The 12705-nt window shown below is 44.4% G+C and overlaps 1 protein-coding gene across 1 annotated transcript in view; it reads right to left on the bottom strand.

The window, feature by feature from the left end:
* The window catches only part of LOC120049072 (laminin subunit beta-1-like), a 30115-nt gene extending 18250 nt beyond the window's left edge, over positions 1-11865 (bottom strand). The window contains exons 1-7 of the mRNA XM_038995321.1: positions 11809-11865; positions 11702-11726; positions 11306-11467; positions 8567-8739; positions 6844-6982; positions 743-816; positions 48-236 (exon numbers count right to left, since the gene is read on the bottom strand). Coding sequence (XP_038851249.1) covers positions 48-236; positions 743-816; positions 6844-6982; positions 8567-8739; positions 11306-11467; positions 11702-11726; positions 11809-11865 — 819 coding nt within the window. The remainder of the gene's footprint in view (positions 1-47; positions 237-742; positions 817-6843; positions 6983-8566; positions 8740-11305; positions 11468-11701; positions 11727-11808) is intronic.
* Positions 11866-12705: the final 840 nt, after the last annotated feature.

The raw sequence follows: 12705 nt of genomic DNA, 5'->3' as shown, positions 1-12705 counted from the left end.
TCTACCCCCACCCCTTGCAAAAGCTCAAAGGCCACACAGATGCATACCTCTCCCTCTGCGGACGGCTCTATGTCAGAGTAGCGAGAGTCACAGATGATGTCGTCCACTTTGACCATGGGTCCCACGGATATCCCAGGGAAGGCGGACTCACAGTTATAGCTATAGTAACGGTACACCTGCCACTTCTTCCCAAAATCCATGGAACGCTCGATCACCATGGTAGCCGGACGGAACGTCTATCAATCAAAGAGATCATTCTAATTTGTAAAGACAGAAATACAACAAATATAAAGGACTAGTTACTTGACCACGTGACCCGACCAGGGATAACTCTGGGTCCTAATATTATAACACAGAAAGAAAGAAAAAGAGCGAATGAGAACAAGAATGAATGAGAGAGGAGAGTCCAGACCAGATCAGAGACAGAAACAGAGATACATGGAGGGCTGTAAAGGAAGCTGGATAGACTCAATACACTGAAGCCAGCAGTACAGAGTATAGTGTTTTACAAGGGCCCTCTCTCCCATCCATCTCAAGAGAGTAGGGCGATTTTCCACATACCTTAAACACGTGTGTGTGTGTGTGTGTGTGTGTGTGTGTGTGTGTGTGTGTGTGTGTGTGTGTGTGTGTGTGTGTGTGTGTGTGTGTGTGTGTGTGTGTGTGTGTGTGTGTGTGTGTGTGTGTGTGTGTGTGTGTGTGCGCGTGTGTGTGCGCGTGTGTGTGCGCGTGTGTGTGTGGTCACCTTAAAGGTCATGATGAGATGTGTGAAGTGGAACTCAGCTTCCAGGTTCAGTTGAATGGTCACATTCTCCACACCTGCAGCACAGGGACACAAACACACAACACACACACACTGAGAAAGACATCCCATGACAGACATATCCTGTTTTAAGTCAGGAGTTAGGAGTTACAGACCCATAAAAACACACTAGTGAGTCTGCCAAAATCTCTGCTAACACACACACACAAACACACACACACACACACACACAGGAGTTGGGCTGATTAGCTGTGTCAATTTGACCATGTCAATTGGTCTTTCTGCCACACCCATGTGACGAATTGATCCGCTGCCGTGGTAACAGGTGCGTAGTGGGATCTCATAGGGACTAATGCACCGGGAAAAGGAACCCCTGCTTTTCCATGTTTCGTCCTTCCTGGTATTCCCAGACCATCTGGGCATCTGGCTGTGGCCCCTTCCATGACTTAACAACAATGGACACTTTATCCTCCCCATCTGTCAGAAGACTCAGCAATGAATAAACAAACCCACTGCGTGTGTGTATGTTCGTGCGTGCATGGGCTATGTGAGTCTGTGTTAGTGTCACGACTGTGTGTGTGTGTGTGTGTGTGTGTGTGTGTGTGTGTGTGTGTGTGTGTGTGTGTGTGTGTGTGTGTGTGTGTGTGTGTGTGTGTGTGTTTATTCGGGAAATCCAGTCCAGTTCCCATGCTCTCAGACAAGAATACCTCAGTCTCTTATTATGTTGCCCAGTTGCAAGTATGTGTGCGAGGGAGTGTGTATTACAGGGAACAATGCGGTCATGTGGCGTCGGCAGTGTTGATTTACAGCTGTGTCTAACACCTGTTCACGTGAGCATACCTGTATATCCTCTGCCCTGAAGCCTGCTCTGATTGGCTGAGCTGTGTTGCTCTGTGATCTGCTCTACTCACCGTACCGCCCCCCTGTTCCCATGAGAACACATTTAGCACACACTGACCATTCTCTCACAGCTGGACCTCACCATGACACACACACACACACACGTGCACACATGTTTGTATTACTATCCTTGTGGGGACCAAACAATTGATTCCCATTCCAAATCCTATTTTCCATAACCCTAAACCTAACCCTAGCCCTATTTGTTTATTTGGATTCCTATTAGCTGTTGCAGAAGCAGCAGTTACTCTTCCTGGGATCCACAAAAAAACACGACAAGTAACAAAACACTGATACACTGATAGACAAGGACAGTAACACAAATGTAAAATACAACGATATGCAATCAATACAACAAAGAAATAATAGAAACAACACAACTCAAAAAGTGTGTGTGCATTAGAGTGTGTCTATGTGGTTGTGTGTTTGTCCCCTCACCGTACCCGCAGTTCCATGAGTTGTTGTTTAATCCACTTTTGAAAGATCATTTTGATGTTTGCCTGAGTAATTGGAGACGGAAGGGAGCTCCATGAGATCACGGCTCTGTATAAAACCGTGCGTTTGCCGTCCATTTGTTTTTGGACTTGGGGACTGTGACGAGACCCGTGGTGGCATGTCTTGTGGGGTACGTATGGGGGTTTGATTATGCCGACAATCTGGAATATTCGTCACGGTAATATTTCTTATAAAACATAAGAGAAGCAGTCAATCTCTCGTCAACCCGGAACCAGGAAAGACTGCCATGCATGTTGTTGATGTTAGTTCTGTATGTGCAGTTAAGGGCAAGGCGTGCTGCTTTGTTTTGAGCCAGCTGCAGCTTTGTTAGGTCTTTCTTTGGGACAAGACCAGAGCCTGAACAACTAGTACAGTTGATTTGTGTCAAAAAATGCAGAACATCTTTTCATAACAGATATACCCCTCCCCATCTTCACAACAACTTTGACAATATGACTTGACCCTGATAAATTACCATCCACTGTTATACCTAGGAGTTTAGCTTCCTCGACTTGCCTCTACAGCCACACACCCTTTACGTACAACTCCAGTTGAGGTTTAGGTCTTAGAGAATGTTTTGAACCAAATACAATGCTTTCGTGTTAGATGTATTTAAGACCCGTTTATTACTAATCACCCGTTCTGATACTGACTGTAACTCCTTATTTAGAATTTCAGTGAGCTCACTGGCTTTGGGTGCTGTCATGTAAAGTGTGGAATCATCCGTATACTTAGTCATTCTAGCTTTGTGTAAGACCTGTGGCAAATCCTTTGTTAAAATAGAGAAGAGTAACGGCCCAAGGCAACTGCCCTGAGGGACACTGCGCTGTACATATCTGATGTTAGAGAAGATTCTATCGAAGAACACTCTCTGGGATCTATTGGATAAATAACTCTCCAACCATGTGAAGGCAGGTGGTGTTTTTTCAATAACTTTTTATGATCAATAACATCAAAGGCTGCACTGAAATCTAACAACACAGTTCCAACTATCATCTTATTATCCATTTATTTGATCCAATCATCTGTCCTCTGAGTCAGGGCTGTACAAGTTGAGTGCCCTTCTCTATATGCATGCTGAAAAATAGCATTGTATTTGGTCAAACACAATCCTCTCCATCAGTTTACTAAGAACAGGCAGCAAACTGATTGGGCGGCTGTTAGAGCCAGCAAAGGTGCCTTTACTATTTTTAGGCAGTGGAATTACTTTAACTTCCTTCCACGCCTGTGGACACACACACTCCCTTTAGTCTTTGGTTAAAGATATAGCAAATAGGGGTGGCAGTATAGGGTTTGTTTGTAAATTCAATCTGGAGCGCCAAAGCACAGAGTGCGCTCTGGGCGTTCGTAAATTCAGAGTGTTGTCAGATTGTCCGTTCGGAAGTTCAGAGCGTTTCGCTCTCGGAGTGTTCAGAGAACATACTGGACACTCTGGCCGAGGAGTAGGGTTGATCCGAGCGTTCTGACCTCACAACGGCAGTCAAGCACCTAAGCTAACTGGCTAACGTTGGCTAGCTTGCTAGCTACTTCCAAACACAAATGAGAGAACACCTCACTCTGACCATTTTACTCGCCCTAGCAGAGCTGGTTAGGCTGTTTTCATGTTATCCAGAGCGTTGGTGACTGTAACTGTGCTACTGGCAACAATTTAACTAAGCTTTTTTGCAGATGTTTACTGACACCGGCCATATTCAACGGGTGTTGAGCGTTTGTAAATGTATCAGTTATTCTGAGCTCTGCTCTGAAATCGGAGTAGATAGCCAGAGTGAATTAACGAACGCACCCATAGTCTGCTACCATTCTCAATAGTTTCCCGTCTAGGTTGTCTATACCTGGTGGCTTATCATTATTGATGGATAACAATAGTTTTCCCACCTCTCCCACACTAACTTGACCAAATTCAAAAAAAGCAATCCTTCTCTTTCATTATTAGATTTTATTTATACAAGAATATGATGGTTCACTCTTCATTGTTGTCATTTCACTTCTGAGTTTTTCCACTTTACTAGTGAAATAGTTATTGAAATGATTGCCAATATCAAAAGGTTTTGTTATAAATGGCCCATCAACTTCAATGAACGATGGATATGTATTGGGTTTTCTGTGCATGATATCATTTAAGGTACTCCAAAGTCTTTTCCCATTGTGTTTTATGGTGATATAATTTCTTCTTCTTTTTGTTAAGTTTAGTCACAACATTTCTCAATTTACAGTATGTCAACCATTTTGTATGATCTTTTATTAATTACTTTAGAACCAACTTTGGCACTTTGGTTTTCCTTGTTATTGCCACAATGTTATGGTGACTACAGCCAATGGAAACGGATATTGCTTTGTCCGAAACAATTGGTATGCACTCTATTTGGTTGAGCGATAACCTGGGTCATGCTACAGGCTAGTCACAGTTAGAAGCTTCCTCTTGAGCGGACAGCTAGTTGCTAACCAGTCAATGTTCTGGTCACCCAGAAAATAGACCTCTCCCACACATTATAAAGCATTGCACCCATATTATCCAAATACTGACTCTTAGCACTTGGTGGCCTATAGCAGCACCCCAAAAGAAGAGGCTTTAGATGAGCCAGGTGAACATGCAAACACAACACTTCAACAACATTTGACAAGAGATCTTCTCTAAGCTTTACCGGAATATGGCTCTGAACATAAAGTACACAGCAACACCTCCCCCATTGGCATTCACGTCTTTTCCGTAATTACAGTATATGCATACATTGCTACTGCTGTATCATCTAAGGAATTAGCTAAGTGAGTTTCAGAGATGGCCAGTATATGAATGTTATCCGATGTTAGCAAGTTACTGAGTGAATCCAGGTGAAGGCTATGATCCCTTATTGATGTCACTTAAATCCACTTCAATCAGTGTAGATGAAGGGTAGGAGACAGGTTAAAGAAAGATTTTAAAGCCTTGAGACAATTGAGACGCGGATTGTGTATGTATGCCATTCAGAGGGTGAATGGGCAAGACAAAAGATTTAAGTACCTTGAATGAGGTATGATAGTAGGTGCCAGGCGCACCGGTTTGAATGTGTCAAGAACTGCAGCGCTGCTGGGTTTTTCAAGCTCAACAGTTTCCTGTGTGTCAAGAATGGTCCCCCACCCAAAGGACATCCAGCCAACTTGATACAACTTTGTGAAGCATTGGAGTCAAAATGGGCCAGCATCCCTGTGGAACGCTTTCAACAACTTGTAGAGTCCATGCCCCAACGAATTAAAGCTGTTCTGAGGCCAAAACGTGGTGCAACCTAATGTTTTGTAAACTCGGTGTATATTAATATTGGCTATTCTTAGCCATTTCCTTGATAGCTTATCTGAGAAAAAAATATACACTGTATATACGTGTGTGTGATGTTGGGCTGAAGCTACGGGCACTGAGGCTTGGCTCTCTCATTTCTCCCAAGCTTTTGGGAGGGAGGGTGGACAATGAGCCTGTTGTAGCAGATGTAAGCAATGTTCCCATGCTCACTGGCAGCTTTCATAGCTGGGATCAGTTCTTTTCCCGCCTCTGGCGCACAGCTTCAGAGAAGTCCTCTTTGAGGAAGATGTTGGTTCCTCTCAAGTTCTTGGCTCTCTCCAGAACAGCAATCTTGTCCTCAAACCTCAGGAGCTTGACCACTATCGGCCTGGGTCTGTCACCTGGGCTGGTTACATGTTTTCCAGACCTGTGGGCGCGCTCCACCTCAATCTTCGTATGATCCATCGGCAGGCTTTTCAGTGATCATTTTCCATACTTTCTCCTCAGACTCGGCCCAGTTCTCATGTGAAGACTCTGGTATGCCATCCACAACGATGGTGTTCCTCCTGGATTGTCCCCCTGGATCTGTTTTACCAGTCATTGCTAATAAGGATTCTTGCTGATGTCATCTCGAGAGGACTTACAATTTGTTGCTGCAAGTCTCTTTCAGGACATACACATCTCCCTGGGAGAACTGCAAACTGTTCTTACAGTTCTGAACCTCCCCCCGTCAGATCGGCCATTCTTTCGTTAGTTGAGTCCATCAGTATCTGGACAAAACTCTTGAAGCTATTTTCCTGTTGTTGTAACAACTGCTTGTAAAATCATTTTTGTTCATTTAAAAGATCATTGACCTGTGATAGAGAAACACTGTCCTCTCCATTACTTCCACATTTGGCTTTGGACGCCATGGTAGCAATGTAGGCTAACGCTGGTACTCCACACAGTTCCAGACAGGGCAGGTCACAGGGCAGATTTAAACAGCAACAAACAGCAGGGATTTAGACAGCCACAATCCCGGGACAATCCATAGTCCCAGCCAAAAGGGCTGGAAACCTTGCTACGCCAAGCAGCTCTTCAAACTTTCGGTTGGCAGGATCCCTGGACAGATATAGTGGTACCAGCAACCGAGGCTAACCGCGCCGCGGGATCCAAATTTAAAAGGTAGCTAGTAACCAAACTTTTTCAATAGAATTCTTTTTCAGAGACTTTCAAAACAACAAACCGAGCTCTTCCTCGTTCCGCCCTCATTCCGCATTCAACATGTGATGTCCATAATGTAACCATAAACCCTAAACCTAAACCCTAACACTAAAATAGCCTTTTTCCTTGTGGGGACCGGCGAAATGTCCCCACTTGTCTGAATGTTACTTATTTTACTAGTAAAACCAAAAACATGCACACAAACACCCACCCACACACACACACATATTCTCACCATTCTCAGACTGCCACCAGGTCTTGAGGCGGTTGGGGGCAAAGGTGGTGACCAAGTTTTCGATGCTGTGGCTGGTGGTGTGGTTCATCCTCTCATCATACTTCTCCCTGGAGTCACACACAAAACACTTCTTCTCCTCCTACAGAGAGCGAGGGAGGAGAGAGAGAGTGTCTCAGTACTGTGAAAAACATGATCATTCACCTAATTATAGCGCTACCACTCAGTCTGTCATCAGATGGTTTGGCATACACACACAGATTCTGGATTGTCTTCCACACACACACACACACACACACACACACACACACACACACACACACACACACACACACACACACACACACACACACACACACACACACACACACCCTACTCTCTGCACTGTATCTTCCTAACAAGTGTGTGAGTGAGGATTTCACAACCTCACAGTGTGACTTTCACAACCTTCTAATTTAATCCAAGCAGTTGCTTTCCAATCTATCTGCACACACATGTTTTAACTGCGTTGAAATGTGACCACTTGTAACTGCTAAGTGGTCCAGCTTCCACTCCCCGTTAGGCAAAGTCTGCTCCCAGAATTCTCTGCACTAGACCCTCAGGCTCTTTTCCTCATCCCCCGTTCTCCTCCTCATTACGATGACTCATCCTAGAATGTTCCAATGTTTCGTTAATCGTCCCACAGCCCATTGGTAGATAACACCCCCTTCACATGGACACATTCTGTAGGCGTTCACCCCCGAGGGGATTCTGGAATAACGGGATACCCCTGATCATGCACTCTCCCCTCCCCCATGATAAGCACACAGGGCGGTGATTGTGTGGCACACAATGCTTATTGTGGAGGGAAATGCCAAGACTCCCACACAATACCATAGAGTCTCTTTCGTACACTCAAATATTACACTGTACTGTACTACACTATTACGTTACAACACAATTTTTGGAAACACAATGAAGTGTTAAATCATATACCTGCTGGTCAGGTGTAATATAATAATAGTCATCATTTAGCAGACTTACAGTCATGCGTGCACACGTTTTACTTATGGGTGGTCCCATCCAGGGAATCAAACCCACCATCTTTGCGTTGCAAGTGCCATGCTCTACCAACGGAACTACAGAGGACCAGTGAGTGTATCGATCATATGTGGCCCAGCCCTATTAGCTGCAAATGTAATGGCCATATTGTATCCCATTACCTACAGGTGTAATTTCCCTATCCGAACCCCTGGGACTTACATTTTAGACATTTTAGCAGTTTTTAAGCTAATTTCTAGAAATTCTACACATTTTGTCATGTTAATATGATATCCGTGAGATATCATAATCAATGGGGGAAGTTCAGGGCCCCTGGGCACAACCCTTCATGCATGATTTGGGGGGAACCATGATGAAAGTATAACGTTTTTATTTTATTTGGATTACATTTAGATGTTGTGTCACTGGCCTAAACACAGTATCCAATCATTTCAAAGTGGAATTATGTTTTTATACATTTTTACACAAATAAATTAAAAATTAAAAACTGAAATGTCTTAAGTCAATAAGGGAAACTGCTGATGCACAACCAAATTTCGAAATTACACCTTATGTATTCTACTTTTCAAACTCAGTTGAGAGCAACCGCTTATGTCGGCCCCTAGCGGCCGCTTATGCCCACTGCCGGCCCTGTCTAGGTGTAGTGCACCTACAGTATCTGTGCCCCAGGTGTGAGGTGTCTTACCTCCAAGTGACCAACGATGCAAAAGCGCTCAGGCTTCTCAATGCCGCAGGTGGAGGAGGCGGTGAGCTTGTGCGCACGGCCGATCAGAAGGTCCCCGGTGGCGGGGTAGCAGCTCCCCTCAGTGCACACATCCCCAAACTCCGGCAGCTGGGCAAAGGAGCGCCACCCGAGGGCTGAGCGACAGAAACAGCCGTGAGAGTTGCTGATGATGCCGCATGGACGAGCAAAACATGTCTGGAGTATAACTCTCCATGCAACTATTATGCTATATAACTCAACTATCCCACAGTTAAAAACCTGTGCAAATGTTTCTATTTTAGACGTAAGAGACGTGTCTCTGCATTGTTATCACAGTTTCCCTTTCGTCTATTTCATCACTGGGTATAAAAACATAACGGTCACAAGATATGCCTCTCTTCGGTTAATTTCATTGAAATCACATGGATTCGCTTTCCTATCGATCCCTGTGGGGTGACTGTTTATGAAAACAGGCTGCTATGTTCGAGAACAACATCGACAGTTATTGACTGTACAAAATAGCTTCTGTAAACGATAGCTAGTTGAAAATAATGTGCACAAAACATCTTTAAACAAGCATAGTGGATTGAGACATCTGATATGTATAAACTCTTGGACACATTTGAGATGTTTAAATAATGGCTTACAGATGTTCCTCATTAAATGTCCCCATGGTCCTGGATAGGTGAGAGTGAAAAGTAACACTGGAATTAAACTCCTCTATTGGATCTCTTCACGTTTTACTTTTCCTCTTAAGACAATACTTGGCTTTAGGCAACTCCTCAAATGAATTGAAAATACTTTCGCTAGCTACCTGCGCAGTAGGAAATTCACTCTATAAAACGTAACAGTTCCGTGTAAAAACAATACTTACTCAAAAGTGATGCGATGTGCAATATCAACATTTTCGAGTATGAAACATTGATGATTATCCCTCGGGTTGTTGTCAGCAAGTCCTGAAGCAGTTGTGTACGTGAGTGTCTCTTGTGTGTGTGTGAACGAGTGGTCTCTGTAACTCTGTTCTAGGAAGTCGTGGCGAGCCCCCAACTGTGCATCCCACGCGCTCCCGAGTCTCAACCCTCCTGGCAGGTTATGCAGCGCACCCCCTTGGGAGTCACTACATGCGATGGGACAAGGACATCCCGGCTAGCCGAACCAGCATCTGTAGCAGCGCAGTTAGACCGCTGCGCCACTCGGGAGGCTCATCCACAAAAAAAATTATGCTTATCAATTGCCTTGCACAAAGTATCAAAATACTGAAATATTACACAGGATTCTTAAATATTTTCATTTAAATGTTAATTGTATTTTTTGATCACAGAAACAGTGAGGAAAATATGGGAAAATAAATAATGACATGTTAATTATATAAAGCAGCGTGTGTGATCATCTGCCAGAGTAGCCCCAATCGGGCCGAGTCCCAAATAATACATTTGGGCTAGATAACTCTCACCGGAATCGGCCCGAGCTCAATCCCTGCATCCAAACCATAAGTAATACTGCCGAAAGCGGCTCAGACTCGGGCCACATGACATCGGCCGAGTCTGACTCCCAGATCCACTGTGCTAATTGGGTGGGTACTTTACCACGTCAAGCATAGAACTCCACATTATCCGTCTCTGGCGGACAGAGGGACACACACAGGGGCCATTTTCTGTGTTTGTAGTGGACTGCTTATTTAGCAGGTGGGCACAGATGGGTGATGGGTGAAAAATCATATTCTGCCAGATTCAATCCCCTATTGGGTTAAACCCTGGACATGCCTGTCATTGAGTTGGACAATGGACACAGTTATGACAAATGGCAAAGAGGCAGGTGCCCATAGTTACCCCTAGGTAAATAGACATAGCATCTCCCTAAACACTGAAAGTTAAAGATTATTCCCTTCTCAGTGTGTGTGTGTGTGTGTGTGTGTGCACACAGGCTGTGAGTTAAAGATGATTCCGTCCTCAGTGCTGAATTAATTTGCCTGGATTTTGAACTGTAAAATCAAGACATGTTTATTAGTTTCCTAAACACTCTATCCAACAAGTTCAATGGGGTTTATTTAAAAATGTAGACCAGGATTTCTCAAACTCGGTCGTGGGGCCCCACCTGGGTGCACGTTTTGGTTTTTACCCTAGTACTACACAGCTGATTCAAATAATCTAAGTTTGATGATGAATTGGTTATTTGAATCAGCTGTGTAGTGCTAGGTCAAAAACCAAAACATGCACGGGGGGCTAGGGCCGAGTTTTGGAAACCCTGGTTTAGACTGCAACCTATGTATGAAACATCTCAGAGCAGGAGTGCTGATCTAGGATCAGTTCTGGATTTCAGATCATAATGAAATAGGTTAAATGTACAGGGGGTTCCTTATACTCGATCAACACTCCTACTCTGAGACGTTTGGAATACAGCCCCAGGACTCATCCATTGACCACCACTACATACTACGTGCATACGTTACCCTCGTGTGGTATTTTGAAGAACTGCAAGAAACATAGCAAATCGCTCTCATGCTCTCAATAGCAACAGATATTGCTCATATCCTTCCTCTGATTTATCTATGATGTCTACATTATAAACATCATAGACAATACATTTCCTAATATTTCCTCATGAATCAAAAAATGGAATCAGTCATCTGTGTACTATGGCAGTTAGGTTACAGGCACAGGTGTTAACACTATTGGCAGGTTGAAACTCAGACAGTACAGTGAATGAGAGACTAGTTCATACTAGGTCCTGGAGGCTTCTCGGGCGTGACATCACAGCTTGGCCTTAGCGACAGAGTCATGGCTGGGGTACAGGTGTTGCCGTAGAAAGCCAAGGCTCTTTTCCCGGGAGTCTTCTTGAGCATTGGCGTGCTACTTTGGGTACCCTCCCCACACAACATGATCACTGCAACACACACAATAATTTGTTACTTTGCGAGTAAAGAATTGGCTATACATATCTTGGTTCCAGTGTGTATACTATAGGTGTGAGCTTTGTGTGTGTACAGTACCTTTCTGTCGTGTTTGAGGCACTATGAAGTTGCTGGCTCTGAAGTGGCTCTGAAGTGGGGTGTGCAGGGCAGCTCAATGAGGTGTCCAGCATCAGGGTATAGTAGAATGGTCAGTAGGTGCTCGTTACCCGCTGCACTCATCATCTGGGCTATCTACAGGTCAGAAGTCACATTCAGCGTCAATCACAATTATTGATTTCATAGGAAGCTTGTAATCGTGTGTGTGTGTACTCACGTCCTTGGCAGACTCCACTGTGGCCCAGTTCTGATCATCCTCCCTGACGACCAACATCAATGGTCACCTTAACCTCCCCATCTGTCAGAAGTCACTGCAATGAGTAAATAATCCCATTGTGTGTGTTTGTGTGTTTTAACTTACATCCACCTTCTCTCCAGGATTGATTGGGATAGGCAGAATGATGTCTCCAGACCATACGGCCCTCTTCATCAAATCGGGTCTTATACACCTCCCTGGCAATTAAATAATTAGGTTTTTAGTCTATATTTCTTAATTTGAGCTGTATGTCACAAGCGTCATAATCACGATACTTTACAGCTTCACAAATGTGTTTATTTTTCGCTACAAGCTTGGCACACATGTATTTGGGGAGTTTCTCCATTCTTCTCCACAGAGCCTCTCAAACTCTGTCAGGTTGGATGGGGAGAGTCGCTGCACAGCTATTTTCAGGTCTCTTCAGAGATGTTCGATGGGGTTGAAGTCTGGGTTCTGGCTGGGCCACTCAAGGACATTCAGAGACTTGTGCCAAAGCCACTCCTACATTGTCTTGGCTGTGTGCTTATGGTCGTTGTCCTGTTGGAAGGTGAACCTTCACCCCAGTCTGAGGTCCTGAGCGCTCTGGAGCAGGTTTTCACCGTAGGGATGTTGACAGGTTTACTTCAGACGTGACGCTTGGCATTCAGGCCAAAGAATTCAATCTTGGTTTCATCAGACTAAAGAATCTTGTTTCTCATGGTCTGAGTGTCTTCAGGTGCCTTTTGGAAAACTCCAAGCAGGCTGTCATGTGCCTTTTACTGAGGAGTGGCTTCCGTCTGGCCACTCTACCATAAAGGTCTGAATCGTGGAGTTCTGCAGAGATGGTTGTCCTTCTGGAAGGTTCTCCCGTCGCCACAT

Source organism: Salvelinus namaycush, chromosome 6, assembly GCF_016432855.1.
Source record: "Salvelinus namaycush isolate Seneca chromosome 6, SaNama_1.0, whole genome shotgun sequence".
In the NCBI taxonomy this organism is placed as follows: domain Eukaryota; kingdom Metazoa; phylum Chordata; class Actinopteri; order Salmoniformes; family Salmonidae; genus Salvelinus; species Salvelinus namaycush.
This window is presented reverse-complemented; position numbering and strand designations above follow the sequence as displayed.